The 20637-nt window shown below is 45.9% G+C and overlaps 1 protein-coding gene across 2 annotated transcripts; it reads right to left on the reverse strand.

The window, feature by feature from the left end:
• Window positions 1-32: 32 nt before the first annotated feature.
• Window positions 33-19890, reverse strand: VCP (valosin containing protein). Of its 2 annotated transcripts, XM_056117137.1 has the most exons (17): window positions 19611-19890; window positions 14771-14882; window positions 14412-14584; window positions 13090-13232; window positions 12189-12319; window positions 10247-10378; window positions 8851-8953; window positions 8105-8238; window positions 7886-8021; window positions 7099-7211; window positions 6253-6417; window positions 6041-6163; window positions 5157-5369; window positions 4455-4763; window positions 3963-4118; window positions 1117-1271; window positions 33-675 (listed from the first exon to the last, which is right to left on the reverse strand). In XM_056117137.1, exons 1-17 carry the CDS (start codon window positions 19625-19627, stop codon window positions 570-572), a joined length of 2421 nt encoding a protein of 806 aa, XP_055973112.1. In that variant the 5' UTR covers window positions 19628-19890; the 3' UTR covers window positions 33-569. The 2 variants fall into 2 exon arrangements, with proteins under 2 accessions (XP_055973112.1, XP_055973113.1); XM_056117138.1 differs by lacking the exon at window positions 19611-19890 and having other exon boundaries at window positions 14412-14684.
• Window positions 19891-20637: the final 747 nt, after the last annotated feature.

Genomic DNA, 20637 nt, shown 5'->3' on the forward strand with positions numbered 1-20637 from the left:
AAAGAAGCAGGCACAGGGGCCAGGACTCAGGCTCCATTTTGACCCAACATTTATTGTCCTTTTACAACATGTCATTTTTGGTTTAGAAACTGCTTGTGATTAGTTTTCCAACATTAACTCAAAAGCATGTAAAATGAAATCAACCTACTCTCTATATAAACACCCAGCAACTGTGGCCCTTCACCCTCCTGCCCAGGTTGAGTAGGAGGAAGAAGGGGGGGTACAGGCAGCATTGAGTGAAGTGCAGATGCCTACTGTGGGAATGGCAGTAGAGCCTTGGTTCAAACCCACAGGTTCCCTGCACTGCCCCAACCTACAACAGAAATGGCGTAGGTACAAGGCCCAATTCCCTGTTGGTAATTCACTCTGCTTCCCAAATGAAAATCGCTTTTATTTTATCGCTTTTGTATATTTTTGCAACAGAAACCCCCTGTCCAAAGTCTGACTGTAGCTGAACTGTTCAGACTGAGGAATGGAGCAGGCCGTGGGCGCACCCCCTGGTCCCTCCTGGGCGAGCGCCCCCACCCTCAGGGAACAAGGTCCAGCCAGGCCAAGCTGGCTACCACCACTTAGCCATACAGGTCATCATCATTGTCTTCTGTGTACACACTGCCACCTGTGCCACCTCCACTGCCCTGACTGGGGCCAGCTCCACCCTGGTTTCCTGAAGGGAATCTGTGTGCACAAAAGCAGAGCAAAAAAAAAAAAAAAAAAAGTTAAGACAGAACCTACTGGTCCAGAGAGAGAATACAGGAAGCAAATAGCTGGTCTTACATGTGACTGTACCTCACATGGTCCCCTGAGCACCACCCAGAGTGTTCCCTGATTATCATCAGTGTGGCCCAACCCCCAAAAGACAGAACTCACTTGGGCTCAATAGGCTAAGCAATACTTTACATACTGGAGACTCAGGTTGTTTCCCAGAACATTGTCAGAAGTGACCATAACCACAGAGCTGGGACTATATCTTTAAGCACCACTGGGTGATGCCACCTCCCCATCCCCAAGACATAATCCACTAAGGATTTTCACAATCACCCATTCTCCTTCTTAGGATACCCACTTTTCTTAGTTGTAAAGTTTTGTAAGATAACGTAAGCACTCCCCATAAGTTACCTGAAGCTGCCAAAGCCCCGACTTTGCTGAAGAGTCTGAGCAAACATCTCGTACTTCCGAATGTCATTGTCACTAACAGAACGGCGGGCAAAACGCATGGCTTCCTCAAAGTGATCTCGGCGAATCTCAGGCACTGGATCATCTTCTTCTACCTCCTATAGAGAAAACACAATCAGGGTCAAGACAAGGTCTCCTTAGATTCAGTCCCTGATCTTCCCAACGCCATTATTAGTGTACTTCACCTGTCTCCCAATCTCTCCAAACCAACCAATCTAGAAATCTGTCAGGCCAACCAACCTAAGCCCTAATTTTAAAAACCTGCATTCTATAATAGGATCATATCAGAGACTGTCAGGGGCTTATATGGAGAAAAGGAGTCACTAAAGTGAAGGAAGTTCCTGTAATTCAAGCTGGAGCAACATTAGAGCATTTATCTTGAGCATGCCCACCCAGGATTGATTCCTGGCATCCCATATGGTTCCCAGGTATGGTTCCTAAGTGAAGAGGCAGGAGTAACCTGATAATTGCCAGGTGTGGTCCCAAAACAAAAAGACTCAACAAAATTTCTGTAATTCAACTGTGATAGCATTTCTGTGTAAATATTATGTAAACAGTATGGTACAGCTAAAATGGGAGAAAGTAGGCCAGAGAGACAGTATATGGGTTTAAGGTCCCTGCCTAAAAACAGCCTCCCAATCTCTCCAAACCAACCAATCTAGAAATCTGTCAGGCCAACCAACCTAAGCCCTAATTTTAAAAACCTGCATTCTATAATAGGATCATATCAGAGACTGTCAGGGGCTTATATGGAGAAAAGGAGTCACTAAAGTGAAGGAAGTTCCTGTAATTCAAGCTGGAGCAACATTAGAGCATTTATCTTGAGCATGCCCACCCAGGATTGATTCCTGGCATCCCATATGGTTCCCAGGTATGGTTCCTAAGTGAAGAGGCAGGAGTAACCTGATAATTGCCAGGTGTGGTCCCAAAACAAAAAGACTCAACAAAATTTCTGTAATTCAACTGTGATAGCATTTCTGTGTAAATATTATGTAAACAGTATGGTACAGCTAAAATGGGAGAAAGTAGGCCAGAGAGACAGTATATGGGTTTAAGGTCCCTGCCTAAAAACAGCCTTCCCTGGTTCTACTATGCCAGCACTGTACATGGTCCTCTGAGCACTGCTGAGCCCAGAAAGAGCTACTGAGCATCACTGGGTCTGGCCCAAAAATTTAAAGAAGAGAGAATTTTGCCAGAGAGATAACTATTGGCTGGAGTACGTGATCTCCATCTGGGTAACCTTGTTTTGACGTGCAGCAGGGTGGCCCCCTCAAACACCAAATCAGGAGTAGCCCTTCAATATGACCAAAAAACAAAAATGAATTTCATAATAAGTAAATGAAGCCTTAATACACCTAAGATTTTTTAATTTTATGTGACGGTTTCTCTCAGTGCTTGTATCTGGATTACACCTTCCCTATCCTTACCTAGTAGTCTCACTTTCAGTATTACATCCTCTTAAATCAACCCCATTTTTCCTAATTCCTACAATTCTATTTCTCATTTGTTTAGGGGCTTCACTCAGTACTATTCCTCACTCTGTGCTCAGAAGTGAGCCCTGGCAAAACTTGGGGTTATTAATTAACCCCAAATTAATTCAGTGCCAGGGATTCAGTATTTAAGACTGCCATACTATTTAATTGCTTATTTACTTTACCCAAATTTTATTCTTTTTCCACAGTTCAGCTCAATTCCATCCTCTGCTGAGCCACTTTAATTGCTGTGATTTAAAGGACTATTTACGAGAATTAGTATATCAGTTAATTTGTTTTAATTTGGCAGGGGAAGGGGCTAGAGGGACCATACACTGGGTAGGGCATCTGCCTTGCGTGTGGCTGATCCTTGGCAACCCATATGGTCCCGAGTACACGAGGGGTAATTCCTGTGTACAGTCAGGAGGATACCCAGCGTCAATTGCCAAGTATGAACCCAAAACAAAACAACAAAAAAGTAACTCCTGAGGCTAGAGTGATAGTACAGCGGGCAGGGCATTTGCCTTGCATGCGGTTAACCTAGGTTCAATTCCCTGGCATTCCATATTGTCTCCCAAGCACTGCCAGGAGTAATTTCTGAGTGCAGAACAAGGAATAACCCTTGAGCATCGCCAAGTGTAACCCCACCCCCCAAAAAAGGGGGGGGGGGGGACAAATAAACAAACAAACAAAACTCCTGAACATCACTGGGTATGACCCAAACACTAAAAAAAGTTTGGCAGTGGGCAGTGTGAGGGGGTTGAAGGGGTGCATGTGGTATGTAGAGATTTCACAGACTCAAATCCAGTGCTTTCATATACCCAAAGCAAGTGTTCTATAGTTGTCTTACATCCCCAAACCCTTATAGGGATACGAAGAAGCCAAGGTCTAACTGGCTTCTGCCTGTCTGTACACAATGTAGAGTGCCAGAATGATGGACATGGTAGTAATCTGAGTTACTATCAGATGGGTGCTTTCTGTTTAAAGGTGGATCACCGCTGGGGTACTGTTTTTTGTTGTTGTTGTTGCTGTTGTTTTTTTTCTGGAAAAGGGGCAGTAGGCCAAATGTCTGAGAACCTCTGACCTATATAATCTTTGTTTTTCCTCATGGACTTTTTTCCTTAGCTCAGACCAAGTTTGCCCATCCATCTGCATGTGCAGCAACTCCTGACTAAAAGGGTTAAAGTGGAGTTTTCTTTCCCTTTGATATTCTGCTAATTATCTTGATCAAATGGCCAAAACATGCTCTTTAAATCTAAGTGTGATGAAATTTACTTCTGGTTCTCCAATTCATTCTAAAAATGGATGCACACTTACCATGGCTGATGGGTTTGTCTGTCTCTCCCGTTCTCGCCTGATCTCACTCTCAATGGATTCACGAATGGCAAGCTTGCAAGCACGTTGGCAAATCTCTGTCAAGTCAGCTCCAGAGAAGCCATTAGTCATCTTAGCCAAGAACTCCAGATCCACATCCTAAGAGACAGAACAGATGATGTAGCTCAATGATAAAGCATTTATCTTTTATGTGTAAAGCCCTAGGTTTGATCCCTAGCGCAAAAATTAACAAAGCTACTCTCCTATATATAACACACTAGGAGTTAATGCAATCATTATAAATCTTAAGTTTGTCTCATCATTCACTGCCCCATTTTGTTCTTGATTCTAGATTTTCCTAATAACCTCAAATTTTCTATCTCCCTTTGGGGAAACTATAGCCCCAGTAATCCCTAATAGTCTCCCTTCAGTCAGGAAATCAAAGCACACCACACAGTATCCTGAGGATTCATAGAGTTCCCTGACTACACCTGCCTTGGCTACTGGGGATTTGCGTAGGTTGGCCTTGAGGATGGCAACACGAGATTTCTCATCAGGAAGAGGGATGTAGATGAGTTGATCAAGGCGACCAGGTCGCAGGATGGCAGGATCAATGATGTCAGGCCGGTTGGTAGCGCCAATGATAAACACATTCTTTTTTGTAGACATGCCATCCATTTCTGTCAGTATCTGGTTGATTACTCGATCAGCAGCCCCACCACCATCTCCAATGTTGCCACCACGGGCTTTGGCAATTGAATCCAGCTCATCAAAGAACAATACACATGGGGCAGCTTGGCGAGCCTGAGGAGGAACAGATTTACTATGCATTAGCCTAACTGGGTCTCTCAGATCTAAGAAAGGAAAAAAGGTGACCTTCACTGACCCAGCCGAGTTGTCAAGAAGATTTTAGTTTTAACTCTTACAAAGAGCCTCCTGTCCCCAAATAGGTGAACAAAACTTAATTTCCCCCCAAACCCCGCTTTGTATTTTGGGAGGACGTCAATGGTGCTCAGGGCTTACTCTTGGTTCTTTGCTCAGGAGAACACCTAACAGGGTTCAGGAGACCATATGGGGTGCTGAGTGATTTAATATAGCACAGATCAGTCACATACAAGGAATGGCACATAAGGCATATCCATACCAGGTCTGCTCTACTATCTCTCTGGGCCCCAAATTCTGTCTATTATAGCTTACCTTGTCAAAGATTTCCCTGACATTGGCCTCAGACTCCCCAAACCACATGGTGAGCAACTCAGGGCCCTTGATGGAGATGAAGTTGGCCTGGCACTCATTAGCAATGGCTTTAGCCAACAGAGTTTTCCCACAGCCAGGAGGTCCATAGAACAGAACTCCCTTGGAGGGTGTCATGCCAAACTTGAGGAATTTGTCTGGGTGTTCCACAGGATACTAGGAGAAAAACAAAGGGAGTTCAGAGATATTCCTATAGACTGAAAGAAAACTAAGCAAACAGAAGCATCTGTCTTGCTACCCCATGGTGCTTACAGACTACTATGCCTCAAACTAAGAAAAGCAAGTTCCTATTCATTTGTGGAATATAAAATAGCACAATATGAGACTAACACCTAAGGACAAGGATCAAGAGGATTTCTCCATGGTCTGGAAGCCTGCCTCATGTGCTAGGGAAAAAGGCAGCTGGGATGGAGAAGGGACCACTAAGTAAATGGTTGGAGGGATGGCTCAGGTTGGGAGATGTGTGCTGAAAGTAGCCTAAGGACTAATACAGTATCAGTACTGCAAACCATAATGCCCAAAAGTAGAGAGAGAGAAAGGAAGGTGCCTGCCACAAAGGCAGGGGATGGGATGGAGTGGAGGTGGCAGGAAGAATACTGGTAACACTGGTGGTGGAAAATGTGCACTGGTGGAGGGATGGGTGTTCAATCATTGTATGACTGAAACTCAATCATGAAAGTTTGTAACAATCCCACAGTAAAAAGAAAAGTAGGTTCCTGAATTATGTTCTCACAATTCCTACAATGAACATGCCAACATTCCTAGACCCCAGCTCTGTTAAAATGTATTGAGGTAGTAACTCACCCTAAACCAGACTATTAGCCTACCTGGACCAGCTCCTGAAGTTCACGTTTGACATCCTCCAGGCCCCCGATGTCCTCCCAGGTAACCTGTGGCACCTCCACTACGGTTTCCCGCAATGCTGATGGATTGCTCTGGCTCAGGGCCCACTAAAAAGAGTAAACACCTGGAAATAAGACTCTATAGGGGAATAGTTGGAGTACACATGTGTATCTTGAGATACAAGTAGAATCCTTACCCGGAAGTCGTCCATAGTAACTGCCAGGGAGTTCATGACTTCAGCATCAATGGTCTCATCCTCTAAATCAATAAGATCCATCTTCTTGCGGATGGCCTGCAGAGCGGCCTCAGAGCACAGCGCCGCCAAGTCAGCACCCACATGCCCATGAGTCTCATTGGCTACCTGTGGAAAGAGTATCTACTTACTATCCTGCCTCTAAGACCTAGCTACCACAGGAAACTTAGAGACCATAGAATCCTGAAATCTTCTGACCCTGGAAACTACCTACCTCTTTCACAGGCTAGGTTTTAAGCCTGTACTGAAAGCCTAAGAATTAAAGCTGCCTCCAGGGGCTGAAGCAATAGCACAGCGGGTAGGGCGTTTGCCTTGCATGCCACTGACCCGGGTTCAATTCCCAGCATCCCATATGGTCCCCTGAGCACCGCCAGGGGTAATTCCTGAGTGCAGAGCCAGGAGTAACCCCTGCATCGCCGGGTGTGACCCAAAAAAAAAAAAAAAGTTGCCTCCAGATTGTTTGGTTTGTTTTTACTCCAGGCTCGGCACTCAGGGACCAGTTATACCAAGGGCTTGGGAATCAGATGCAGCGTTGGGGAACTGAACCTGGGTTGGCTGCATGTACCTGACCTGCTGTACTGTATCTCTGGCCCTCACCAAATTCTGATTTAGTCTAATACAGTATCAACTGAGATACACATCAACTTCAATTTCCTGGATTGAGGTTTTACTTGAAGTTCTCCAGTTCTTCCCCAACCCAGGAATCAAAATTCCTTCTGGGAAACTTCCAGTTCCTTTCTACCGTCTGCAGAAATCCAAATTCCCAGCCAACCCTCATCACTACTTCACCTGTTCTAGGTCCACATCATCTGCCAACTTCATGTTCTTTGTGTGAATCTGAAGAATTTCCAAACGTCCTGTGGCATCAGGAATTCCAATATCCACCTCCCTGTCAAAACGACCTATGGGACAGCACATGAATATAAAAGGGGATTGTTTTTGGATCAGAAGAAGGAAGGAATAGGTTTGGCCTCATATTAACACTGAAATATCCTTATCAGGGAAAATGGAAGATCCCAGAGTCTCAGGCAAGCCAGTTATGACTGATCACTTCAAAAAGAACATGGAAATACTCTAATTGATAATTGTTGTACTGTTTTAAAAATAACACTAGCATAGTTGGGGGCGTGAAGGGAATGGATGGGACACCACACCCAACAAGCTAGTTCTGGAGGTTGTGGAGGATCACAGGATTACTCAAGGGCCACTCCTGAAGGTGGTGGGTGATCAGAGCAGTGCTTGGGATATGACTAGGGTTGATGGTATACAAGGTAACCAAGTGCCTTAACCCTGGATTCTATCCACTCGTGGGACAATTTTTAACAAAATAATCTCATAATGGTTGTCCCCACTTGGGGGATGGAGGGAACTGGTATAAAACTGTGGTGGTTATATGGTAAAATGTGGCAAAGGGCTAGTCCCTGGGCCCTACTACTGAAAATATGCTAATAAGATTTCAAGAAAGCTTCAAGACCCGTGACTGAAATGAAGGACAAATGAGATCAAGAATAATCTCAATAAAGTCATTATCTCCCTGTGAGCAAGGACAGGGTTGAAAGAAATCTGGTTTCTTTACCAAACCGTCGTAGGGCTGGGTCAATGCTGTTTGGTCTGTTGGTTGCTGCCATAACAATCACATGGGCTCTCTGCTTTAAGCCATCCATAAGGGTCAACAACTGTGATACAATACGTCGCTCCACCTCCCCATGGGTCTGTCAAGACAGGATATCTGGTCAGAAGTCAAGCCTGGAGCTCTAAACCCCCCACCCCCAGTGGTCCCTCAGGTAAATCCTACCTTCTCTCTTTTGGGAGCAATGGCGTCTAGTTCATCAATGAAAATTATAGCTGGAGCATTTTTCTCTGCCTCCTCAAAGGCTTTACGAAGGTTGCTCTCAGACTCACCAGCCAACTTGCTCATGATTTCAGGACCTGACACAGCATGAAGGCAATTACAAAATTATACCCTTCTTCACTCCGAAATAAATCAGAAATTTTTATTTGTCCAGCCTAGGAAACACTCCAGGTGAGAAGGTGGTACCTTGCCTACTTTCTCACACTCTACCAACCATTCTCCCAGAACAACCAACAGGCCAGGCTAGAAAGAAGGGACACGTGCATATCACAGAAGAGCTTATTATGTGAAGATAATAAATGCTCTGGGATCTGATGCCCTCCTACCACCAAATGCCATCTCGAGAATCACTGATCTCAGCCAATCTTCCCTTAAGCACTCTCAAACAACAGCTTCTTCCATTTGTGTGTGTGCACACGTGCATGTGTTCTACCACTGAGCTAAACTCTGGAAAAGCAAACCTTTTGACTTCATTCTAAATTATTCCCCACTAAATGCCTTTAGTCTATTCATTTTTATCAAGGAAGACTAGATCAGATGCATCAGAGTTGTTGTTGCTTATCTGTCCATAATGTACCCCAGTAGTGGATGCTAATCTGTACACAAGAACATATATGCAAATGAACACAAGACTCCGTTATGCTCAATTCAGGATTGGGTCCAAACATAAAGTAAATAAAATCTCATACCATTAATCAAGAAGAAGAAGGCTCCAGTCTCATTTGCCACAGCTCTAGCAATCAGTGTCTTCCCAGTCCCAGGAGGTCCATAGAGTAGGATTCCTCGAGGAGGCTTAGAACCAATACAGAGGGTGTCATCAGGTTCAGACTCTAACCTCCCAATCCCCACCCACTTGAAAATGGCTGGACTAAGGCTTCTAGCTGGAAAGCAAGCATCAGAGCTCAACCCTCACAACAGTAAAAATAAACCTTTAGCAGTAGCTGCTAAGAGAATTTAGATTTAATTCAGGGCTTATTCCTCTTATCAGCAGAGAAAACACAACTAGAAAGTTGGCACATTTATGATTACTTGTTAAGAGCAAAAAACTCATTCTAAGAAACAGATTAGTAGAGTTTATGCCCAATTCAATTAGCTTAATCAATGGCTGAATAAATAGCAACATTCCTACATTAAATTGGAAAAAAAAGAAAAAAGAAACTGAGGTTAAAGATCCACGAACTAGGAAAAAGAAAACTGGGCTAGGAACTTGACTTTAGAGACAAACCAAGGAACAAAGACTAACTTAACCATTAAACAAAAACTGCTGTCAGAGGCTCAGACTCCTGAAATTCCAACCATCCAGAATTACAAACTGGAATGCTCTCCCTTACGCCCAAACCACGAGTTTCTCCCTCTTTGAAATTATATTTTCTGTGTTCTCATCCACAAGAAACACAAGGAAGATAGAACTAATCAATTTTTTATACAAGATTGTTGGGGCCGGAGCAATAACACAACGGGTAGGGCATTTGCTTTGCATGCTGCACTCCTGTGTTCAATCATCAGCATCCCAAATGGCCCCCTGAACCCACCAGGAGTAATTCCTGAGTGTAGAAACAGAAGTAAACCCTGAACATTGCCTGGTATAACCCAAAAAGCCGATAAATGAATTAAAAAAAAAAAGACAAAATTGTTTGTACACTGCATACTAAGGAAAGAATGATTGTTCAATTAGTATATCTCACTGATATAAAAAGTTGGAAGTTACATTACTGGTGAGCAGTTCTAATAAATGTTTTGAACTCAGGACCCTTTTCATAGTCTATTACCTTAACCCCTATTTCTATTGGACAGCATCATTCTAGACAGTGAACTCTGATCATATTTTTTTAAAAGACCTATGAAATCTTTTTTTCAGTTTTAAGGGTTATAATAAAAAAAAATTTTAAAAATTAGATACATGACAAAGAACCTTCAAGTCTTGCTCTGTCTAGACCATTAGCACCTTCTATGAATTTGGGACCCTCTATATATCCCTTTCTGTATATCAGTACCTCTCTAGCCCAAGATAATAATGAAATGTATATAATTCAAATCACCCCATCACCCTCTTAGGCTTGGTCCCAGAAAGTCCAGAATGCTTACCTTCACACCAATTGCCTTAAAGAGGGCAGGATGTCTCAGTGGCAGCTCCACCATCTCCTTAATCTGGGCTAGCTGTTTTCTGCAGCCACCAATGTCATCATAGCCTACTTCATTCAAAGACTCTTCCTCATCCTGAATAAGAGGGCAGGGTCAGAGAGATGGTCTAAGTACAAGGGTTGGGGCCAGAGCAGTAATTCAGTGGACAGGGTGTTTGCCTTGCACGTGGCCGACCAAAGTTCAATCTCCGGCATTCCATATGGTCCCCCAAGCACCATGAGGAGTAATTCCTGAGTGCAGAGCCAGGAGTAACACCTGAGCATCACTGGGTGTGACTCACAAAGAAAAAGAAAAGGGTTAAGGTGCTATCTTGGATGTAACTAATTCCAATTTGATTCCAGATGGCACCATATATGGTCTCCAAGCACCACAACGAGTGTTCCGCACAGAGCAAGGGGTAGTCCCTGAACACCACTAGTTGTGACCATCACTTAATCCTAAGCATTGAACCATATGGTTCCACTAGAAGATTATCACCAAGAACGACCTACCAGACCCCTGATCATTGCTTAGCAGCACCCTACCCCCTAAAACTGGATTCTAAGGCAAAGACTTCTAGACTAGACTTTCCCTAAGACCTAAAACTAGAATTTTTTAAAAATGGGAATGGGTATAATTCTTTCCCCATCACTTCTTCCAAATTATCCGAGGAAGTCAAAGAGAGAGAGTACAGCAGGTAGGGCACTTGTCCTGCACACAGCCAACAGAGGTGCTATTCATGGCACGCCTAAAGGTCCCCTGAACACCACCAGAAGTGATTCCTGAGTGCAGAGCCAGGAGTGATCCTTGAGCATTGCTAGGGGTGAACCAAAACAAAACAAAAATATTCCAGGAACCTGAGAGATGGTTCAAAGGATTAGAGCTTCTGCTTTCTATTTCATATGGTTCCCCCAAGTATACCACTGGGGGTAACACCCTAAGCACCTCCAGGTATCCCCCAAACTTATCCTAACTACACAGATGCTTTAGGCTCCATACACATACGCATATACACCTGTTTATATTATTGGTTTTTTTTTGGGGGGGGGGTCAACATTCAGTGGTAACAGTGGGTTAACTTACGGGCCTGACATACGAAACATGCAAACTAACAACTGTAGAGGTAGTATAGCAGGTAGGATGCTTGCTTTGCACACAGCGGATCTGGGTTTGATGCCCAGAATTTATTATACAGTCCTCCAAACACTGCCAGGAGTAATTCCTGAGTGCAGAGTCAGAAGTAACCCCGATGCATCACTGGATGTGATCCCAAAACAAAACAAAATGTACACTAGACCTCTGAGCAATTACCCCTGCCATGAGTTCCATTTATTCTTTTGTTTTGCTTTTTTGAGGACATACCAAACAGTGCTAATGACTTATTCCTGGCTCTGTGCTCAGCAATCACTCCTGGCAGTGCTCAGGGGACCATGTAGGTCACTTGGGATGGAACCGAAGCAAATCTAATGCCTGACCTGCAGCACTATCTTTTCCTTCATTCCCAGGCTCCACATATTTTGGAAATTATTGGTACAACTTAATGTACTTTTAATTAAAACAACGTATTTTAAAAGGGAGGAGATAACTCAATGAGCTGGAGCTTGGAACATATGTTTTGCCTTCAAGAGGCAGAGGTTTGATCCCTGGTACTGCATGAATCCCCAGTTGTCTCCTGACATTGCAGCCTGACATTGTGCACTGTTGGGTGTGTACTAAAAGCAAACAAACAGAAAAACTAATACAGGTATCAGATATCCTCAAAAAACACGTTGGCCTAAAAATGAATACCTAGGTTTCCTTTATTACACAGAAATCTACTTTCAAAAAGCATCCAGTCTTGACAGTTATCAGGACTGTCCCCACTAAGTAATCACGAAATCCATACTATTATCAGGTAAGCACTCACCTCTCGTTTGATGGGTTCCCCTTCACAGTGGATCACTGTGTCTGGAGCAACAATGCAATAAGGACTGGGATCTGTCTCCACTACTTTGAATTCTACAGCACGCATTCCACCCCGGACAAGAAAAATGTCTCCTGTGAGAAAAAAAGAGCACAAAGACAGTCAGAGATGTTCAGTTACCAGACCAAGCCAAAAATTTCTCATAGGAACTGGGAGTCTAGAATGTCATGTTTACAAAATATTGCCCTACTTTCTTCTTTCTAGTCCCCTCAAGAAGACCTTATTGATCATAAGGCAAGAGAAAAATCAATCTTTGAGGAATCCTTCTGCCACTTGAGAGTACAGTGAACATAACAGTATGTGCCAATCCAGATGACTGTTAATTCTCGTTTTTTTGTTTTGTTTTTGGGGGAAGGGGTTGGTTTTTGGGCCACACCCAGCAGTGCTCTGGGGTTACTCCTGGCTCTGCACTCAGGAATCACTCCTAGTGGATTCAGGGGCCCATATGAAATGCCAGGAATCAAACCAGTACAATCTTGCTGGCCCCAAGATTTGTACTTTAGGGACATAAGCAATCTAAGCTTTCAAAACCATCACCTATACCAAATGGAGAGCTGCCAAGTACAAACTACACTTTGAACAGCAACATAACCAAAAGGGCTCCCCTCTTCTAGACAGAGGAGAACATAACTCACTCTCCTGGATCAAGGACTAGGGGAGTGGATGTGAGAAAATAGGGAACTGAGGACAACAGACAGGAGGGAGAAGAGACTACACGTGAAAATATGCGCAGAACTTGTTTGTACACACCTATAAGGAAACAAAGGTATTCCAAGGTTAACTTACTCCCAAGCATCTCAACAAATAACCACCCTTAAGCTAAATCCTTAGAATTCCCTATTACCTTTCCGAATGGGTCGGTAAGCTTCCAGGAAGTACGGCTTTAGATAAACCTCGAAGAGATTGCCAGTGATGCCTTCCACCGTGTCATCGATGGGTAGCACATGGATACGTTTGCCGTACTTCACATCAGGGCATGGCTGGATGCTGAGGATGACAAGCAGACTCCACATTACCAACCACACTGCAGCCCCAAGCACTGGGTGTCCGAAAGGGCCTGGCACAGAGAGCTGATGGCAAGTGAAAGAGAAAAGGCAGGGGTGGCTTTAGGTGAAGAGGCAGGGGGATAGGGTGGAACTGAGGGTAAAGCAATAGCCAAGCAGAACTAAGACAGGTCATATTCAGGGAAAGACAGTAGAGTAAGTCATTAGGAAAAGCTACTGGGGCTACTCTCAACCTCTGAGAAGACCCACACAGCAAAAAACTCCAAGGACATGAGGAAGGGTCGTCAATGAGAAACATCCAAGAATGACCCTTTCTGGTCAATCAAGTATCAGGGTCAGAAGTGAAAAATAACTTCAGAGAAAAAGTGACTAGGTACCTCCAGGAAGAAGGCCACATAAAACCTAAAATCCATGGGGTAAGAATCAGAAGGCCCAATTGTTTCTGTTCAGGTCATGGGTGGGTAGGTAACAGTGCAAGAGATGATTCGAAGATGAGGACTCTTGCAGCTGGAGCAAACTATGTTTCTCTCCTAGATATATATGGATGCCTAAAAAAAGACTTGCCAGATCTACCTTCCACACCCACTTCATTTCATTCTCCATTCTCCAAACAAGTCACAAGCGAGGTTATGTGGCAGACACACATCCTCAAAAAATTTTAATGAGGATCTAAGTTGTAATAATTCTGGATGAATGAAAGCTTCAAGAGGGCCAGAGATATGGCTCAAGAGGTAGAGCAAATGCCTTGCTTCTGTGAGGTTCTGGGTTCAATCCTCAGCAGTACATGGTCCCCTAAGCATAGGCTGGAGTGTATATAGCCCTGGTGGACCCAGCACTGCCAGTATTACCTCTCCTCTACTCAACAACAAGGTATCTAGAAAAGTCATAAAAAAGCCAGCTTTCATATACAGCTCAACAGCAGAGCACTTGCATTCTGTGCCTGAGTCACCGGGTTCAATTCCCAGCACCACACACCAAAATTTTCACAAAGATTTTGAAGTCCCAGAGTAATAGTTTCAAATACTAAAAACAACCTGAGGGGAAAACTACAGTTAGAAAGCTTCTTATATCTGTAACTGCCAAGGCCTTCATGGAGGTCCTGCCTGTAATGCAGGCTGTCTCTGGCCTCCCCTCCCTGAGGGGCCAAGAACCCCACACACACCTGATAACATCCCCTAGGCGTACGCGAAGGTTATTCCGAACAACTCTATTCATTCGAATCTTCTCATCAGAACATGTGTCATCAGAAAGCACAATGCACACAGCTTCCCGCCTCTTCTTTCCTTTCAGCAACACTGTGTCACCTCGGAACAACTGGAGTTCATCCATCTTGGGCTGAGGAAAGAAGGTTAAGGCCTTTGGGTGACTGGGCCAGGGGATAAGCAGCAGCCCTGGAAGTTGGGATGCCCAGTAAACCCCACTCTATCTGTGGTCACTGCAAGAAAAAATGAGAAAAGAAACCTGGGAAAAATCCTCAGGTTAAGTGCAATAAGGAAAGTTTGGACTGTAGACCCATCTTACCTGGGACAGTGACACCACACTGTTGTCCTCATTGATGGCTTCATCAACAATTAACCGATTGGGACGGTTCTTCTGTTTAAGAATGGCTGTAGATAAATCATCACCTTTTGAACTAGAAAGAAAAAAATGGGGCAAGAGACAGTACAAGGGTTAAGGAACTTGCCTTATATCCTACATCCCAGGCTTGACGCCTGACCCCTGCACCATCAGGAGTCACTCCTGAGCACCAAGTCAGGAATAACCCCTGACCACTGAGTGAGACCCAACTCTCCAAGAGAGGGGGAAAAAACCAAAAAACCCTAAGGCCAAAGAGACAGTACTGATGGGTTAAGGAGCTTGCCTTCAAGTGGTAATCTCAGTTCAATTTCTGGCACCATGTATGAGCTGAGTCAGGAGTGACCCCTTTACCTGAGCACCACCAAATAAATATGATCTAACCTCCCAATTCCGCCCCCTGCACCCCAAGAAGTCAACCCCAATGTTCCATATACCAGTGCTACGAACACCACCCGTCTCTCAAATTCTCCTAGAATTTGTAACAGAAATTCAGTCAATATCATGAAAAGTAATATCTAGTACATGTCAGAGATTATAATTTCTATTCCATCAGTTCTTGGCATTCTGAGCACTGATAACTATAAAGCCTTAAGAGACCTTCTGCCAGGGTCAGGGAACTATGGTCTACAGAAAAAACAAAGTGAAGACTGAGTAACAATCAGAGAAAATTAAGGTAGTCTTAGTACAGAATAGTGATTAAGACTAGGGACTATGCAGTCAGATCTGCTTTGTCTGAATCCCAACCCCACTGCTGCTTTAACTATGAGCTAGCACTAATGTCCTACTCTATAAAAAGGAGACTACAGTTCATACCTATCTCAAAGGGTTCTTAAAGAGAATAATACTGAAGGAAATGAGCCAAAGGGCTGGAGTGCATGCTTTGCAAGAAGTCCCAAGTTCAATACCAAGGTATCACAAGATCCTAGAGTTACCTGGGAATAATTCCCAAGCACCAACTCCAGGGTGTAGGCCAGCAACTACTGGGTATAACCCAGAACCAACCATAACAGATAATACAACTATACCAAGACTACAAGACACCATCATAATATAACTTACTATATTGTCACTATGATTAGCACTATCCAACAAAGCGTCAGAGCATACGCTTTACATGCAGGAGGCTGGACTAGATTCTTAACACTACAGAATTCCCTTCAGTAGCACAGTTGTGACTGCCAAGCACCTCCAGCCAAGTGTGGCCCAAATGCCACACACACCCTTCCCAAAGAACTAAATAAAAACATAACCCGAGGGGCTGGAGCCATAGTACAGTGGGCAGGAATGATCCCTTAGAGGCAGGAGTAAACCCACCACTGAATGTGGCCCAAAAAACAAAACCCTAAAGCCAGAATGTCCTATTTATCACCCAATGCTAATTTTAATTGGTGTGTGTGTGTGGGGGGGGGGAACACAAGAAAACAAGGAAACAAGTGAAAATTAACAAATTTGAACCCTTCGGAGAGGTTGAAACTCAAAAAATAATTTTTCAAATTTCCCAGTCATTTCTTCAAAGTCACAAAACTCCTGGGAAGTTGGTTCAAAGTCAGAATCAGAAAATGCTGAAACATGAAACAAATTCATGCCACTTATCCAAAAAATTATCCAAACTGTAAAAACATATCCTATTATATCCTAGAAGCTAATTATATTTGCAATACTAATTTCTTACCTAGTTTATCTCCAGCCATCAAAACTAGATTCAGTTGATTCTTCCATTTAATTTTTTGTTCTGGGGTTACATCTGGTGGCATTGGGGCTACTTCCAGGCTTGGTGCTAAGGGGACAGGCATTGCCAGAGGTGCCAAGTATTGAATCCAGGGCAGGCTTTCACATGTGAAGCATGCACTCCAGCCCTCTGAGTTATCTCCTCAGCCCTGGATTCTTCCTTTAGATTACAGTTTCTTAGAAAATGTTCAAGAATGCGAGAGCATTACCAAAACAGAGAGGCCAGACAGTGGAAGAAATGAGTAAGTAAAATATTTTTCATGAACTAGTTCTCTAAAAAATTAATGACTAGGGGAGCTGGAGCAATAGCTCAGCAGGCAGGGCGTTTGCCTTGCACGCAGCTGACCTGGGTTCGATTCCCAGCATCCCATATGGTCCCCCTGAGCACCACCAGGAATAATTCCTGAGTGCAGAGCCAGGAGTAGCCCCTGAGCACTGCAGGGTATGACCCAAAAACAAAAACAAAAAAAATAATGACTAGGGGGCTGAAGTGATAGCACAGTGGGTAGGGCATTTGCCTTGCACGCAGTAGACGTTGGTTTGACTCTCAGCATCCCTTATGGTCTCCTGAGCACTGCCAGGGATAATTCCTGAGTGCAGAGCTAGATGTAACCCCTGTGCATCGCTGGGTATGACCCAAAAAACAAAACAAAACACACTTAAAAAATTAATGATAATCAGGCAACGTTCTAGGATGGTGGGGGGATTCATACATCAACAAACCAAAATAATATCCTTTCTTCTGAGAAATATCTTCACAACTTCGCCAAAAAATAAATGTCATTTAGATTCTAGAATACCAGCTCGGGAGTTACGAAATTTTACATCTTTTAATTCTGATACAACCAGCAGAAATAAAACTCTACTCATCTAACAAAATTGCTGACTCTCACATAGGCTGTATTTTTAATCACCATCACTTTCTGGGTTTGGTGTCTGGACTATATCAGAGGTGCTCCAGGAGGTGACCAGGAACCAAGCAGTGCTGGGGATGGAACCTAGGGTTCCCAAAGTTCCAGCCCATTTAGTCATCTCTCTGGCTCTTTTAATTATGACTTTTGTAGAGGGGAGAATCACAGCCTTGTGGCAGAGCACTTGCCCTGCAAGTGTGAGAAAAGGTCAATAAATAAATAAGCTAATTCCCAAAAGTGGACTTTCCTCAGCTTAAATGTGCTTCCTCTAACAAAAAGCAAGGTACCAACAGAGTAGGGTAACACAAGGCTTATCAACACCCTCAAAGCAAGTTCAGTCATGTGATAACTAAAGGCATAGGTAAGAGAATCCATAATCTATAGGTCGTCTTCCCCACACATCAAAAATAAAATATCAAGCAAAGACTAACATTTTCCTGCTTAATCCTAAGAACTAGGGCAAGAGAGGGAAAAAACACCAGGTCACACCAACAACCCTATTTTGTTTTGGGGACAGGGTTTTCTCCAAACTGTGCTCTGGGAACACTCCCGGCAGAGCTGGGGGGCAACCTTAAGGGGATAAAACCCTGGATCTGCACATGTCAGGCAAAGGCCTTACCTGTTGCTCTATGTTTTAACTATGCAGTCTAGGAAAACCTCCAATCTGCCTATCATTTCTAGCGCTGGCACTGGAATTGAAATTTATGATTTTTTTAAGGCAAAAAGACCTTTAATCCCACATCTAAGGAGATTAAAGGAAATAATCTCAGAACAAGATTTTGGCCTGACCACAGGCCAAAGGCATCACTGGAGACTCTTGGAGATGCTCCTCATTGTCTCCTGCATGAGTCAGGCCCTTTCCAGAACCTTGGTGGGCCACAGGGGACTTGGAAAGTTGGGATACAAGTCATCAAGATGACCTAGGAGCTAAAAACCCACCTATGATGCCAGGTTTCAAGAATTTTCTATTTTTATTTTCAGTCCTGAAAACGAAACATAAAAATAACACACCAAACTCACTGGATAATTTAAGAGAATGCTTTAAGTCCTTTAACATGACAACCAGGTGCTGAGGGTGTGGCTTAGTGGTAAAGGATCACCCTTGCTGGTGTGAGGCACCACCGGATAATGGGTTTAAAAAAGAAAAGAACTCACGACTAAATCTGGATTTAGAAACTTGGAAGGGAAAAAGCACACACCTCAAAAACCTGAACTCCAACCCGGAAGGGGATTTGCATATTCGAGTTTCCTTTCCGTAGGGTGGCCTTTTTGGGGGGCGAGGCTGGGGGGGGAGGGGTAATCTAAAGTTCCAGATTTGAAGTTCAGCGGGAACAGGTGGCCCGGTTTGGTCGGGTGTTCTGCGGGGGGCTGGGGGGTGCCGTCTCACACCCCAACAACAACTTGGGGTAAGGGGCGTGTGTAAGCGCCGGAAGCATTAGCGTCCTCAAACCCCCGCGCCCCGAAGGCGAGTCCAGAGCCCCCGAAGAAGCCCTAAGCAGCAGCGCGCCGCGTGAAGAGCGGACGCGGACCCCACTTCCTCGCGCGAGCCTCAGGGGGCCAGGGCCGCCGACCCCCGCCCAGCCCCCCTCCCCCCACAAACACACACCCGGCCCCGGAAGAGCCGCCGGCGGTGCCGGGGCTCCGGCCTCCGGCCCGAGGCCTTCACGTGGGCCCTAGTCCACGCCCACCGGGCCCGGCGAGCGCGTCGGGCCCGTTGGGCCTGCTCTCTCGGGGGGCCCGAAGGCTTTCCCGCCGGGAGTCCAGTCCTGAGGCCGGCGGGCGCCCCTCGAGCCGCGGGCTCGGCGCCGAGCGGGCGGGCCCGAAGCCCGCAGAGGCCGGGGCGGACGTTCCGAAGGAGCCAATCAGGCCGGCCGGGGCCTGCATGACACAGCACGATCCGGCCCAGGCCCCGACCCGGGCCCGACGCAAGCCCCGCCTAGGGGGCGCGCGGGGCCGCAGCCAGGTCCGGCCCGGCGCGGCCGAGCCCCGCGGCCCCCCTCGCTCGCCCTCCTCCCCTCGGGCCGACTCCCCCTCTCCCTTGTCTCCACCTCTTCAGACGCGCCCACGGCCCGGCCCGGCGGGGCCTAGTCCGCGCCGAGAGCCCGCGGCGCGCGCGCCCGCGGCGGGCGCGTGCACACACTCACTCAGCTCCGGAGGCCATGGCGCGCGCCTCTCCCGGCCGGCGGCTGTGGCGGCCCGCGGTAACGGCTACGAGGGCTGGCAGGCGACCGACGCGGTCGGGGCTCGGCTCGTGGGGGAGGGGGCGGCAAACCCGCAGGCGGCCTCCCTCTCGCTTCTTCCCAGTGGCACCCGGGCGGTGAGCGGGCGGGAGACGCAGGCTCCGGATCCGCGAGGGGGCAGCGGCAGCGACGACTCAAAACGACGGCTGCAGACGCTTCGCTGAGACTGAGCAGAGAAGAGCCGAATCATCGGAAGGAGAGGTGCCTTCCCGCTAGCCAATCAGCGGCAGTCCTGGGGACTACCGCCCGCCTCGCCGCGGCTCTCCCCAGCAACGCGCGGACCGGAGCCAATCAGGAAATTCGCTTGTGGCCTGGCTCCCGCCTCTGGGATGCAACACGCCTAGTAACGCCACGTCAATTGGCCGCAACGCCACACTTCCTCGACGGATCGGGACTCTCGACCAATCAGCGACAGGAATGGGGCCGGATCGACTGGCGTAAGGAGAGCCTGAAGTCCTTCGGAGGCGGACTCCCCCACTTGGCTCCAGTTCATTGGCTCCCGAGTTCATCCTGGTGGAAGAAGCTGGCACAATGGGTTGAACCGCGTATTGGTCTGTTTAGTCCTGTGGTAGTGATAACCTACACACCCACCTTTCCCTCCAGACACGAGGGTTCACGCTAGTCTCTCGCTTGACTTCTTTAAAACGCAGCCTCCTCTTCTCCTTTCCTCCTGTACCCCAGTCCCGGATCTTCTCCGTTCTCGTCAGTGCACCCTCAGTAACCTTAGACCCATCGGTTTTACGTTTCTTCAGGCAGTATCAATACTAATATTAACATAACTGTGTGGAGTAGAAGGGCACTCAAGTCCACAGAGGTCAAAAGGCAGCTACATGCCAATGAAGTTCTTTCTCCAAGCCCCACACCCCGCCCAAAAGGCAACCACAGCCAAACACAGTACATTCAATAGAGCTCAAAGTAGCAAGAAAATGGA

This window comes from Sorex fumeus, unplaced genomic scaffold (genome assembly GCF_029834395.1).
Source record: "Sorex fumeus unplaced genomic scaffold, SorFum_2.1 ptg000034l, whole genome shotgun sequence".
NCBI lineage: Eukaryota > Metazoa > Chordata > Mammalia > Eulipotyphla > Soricidae > Sorex > Sorex fumeus.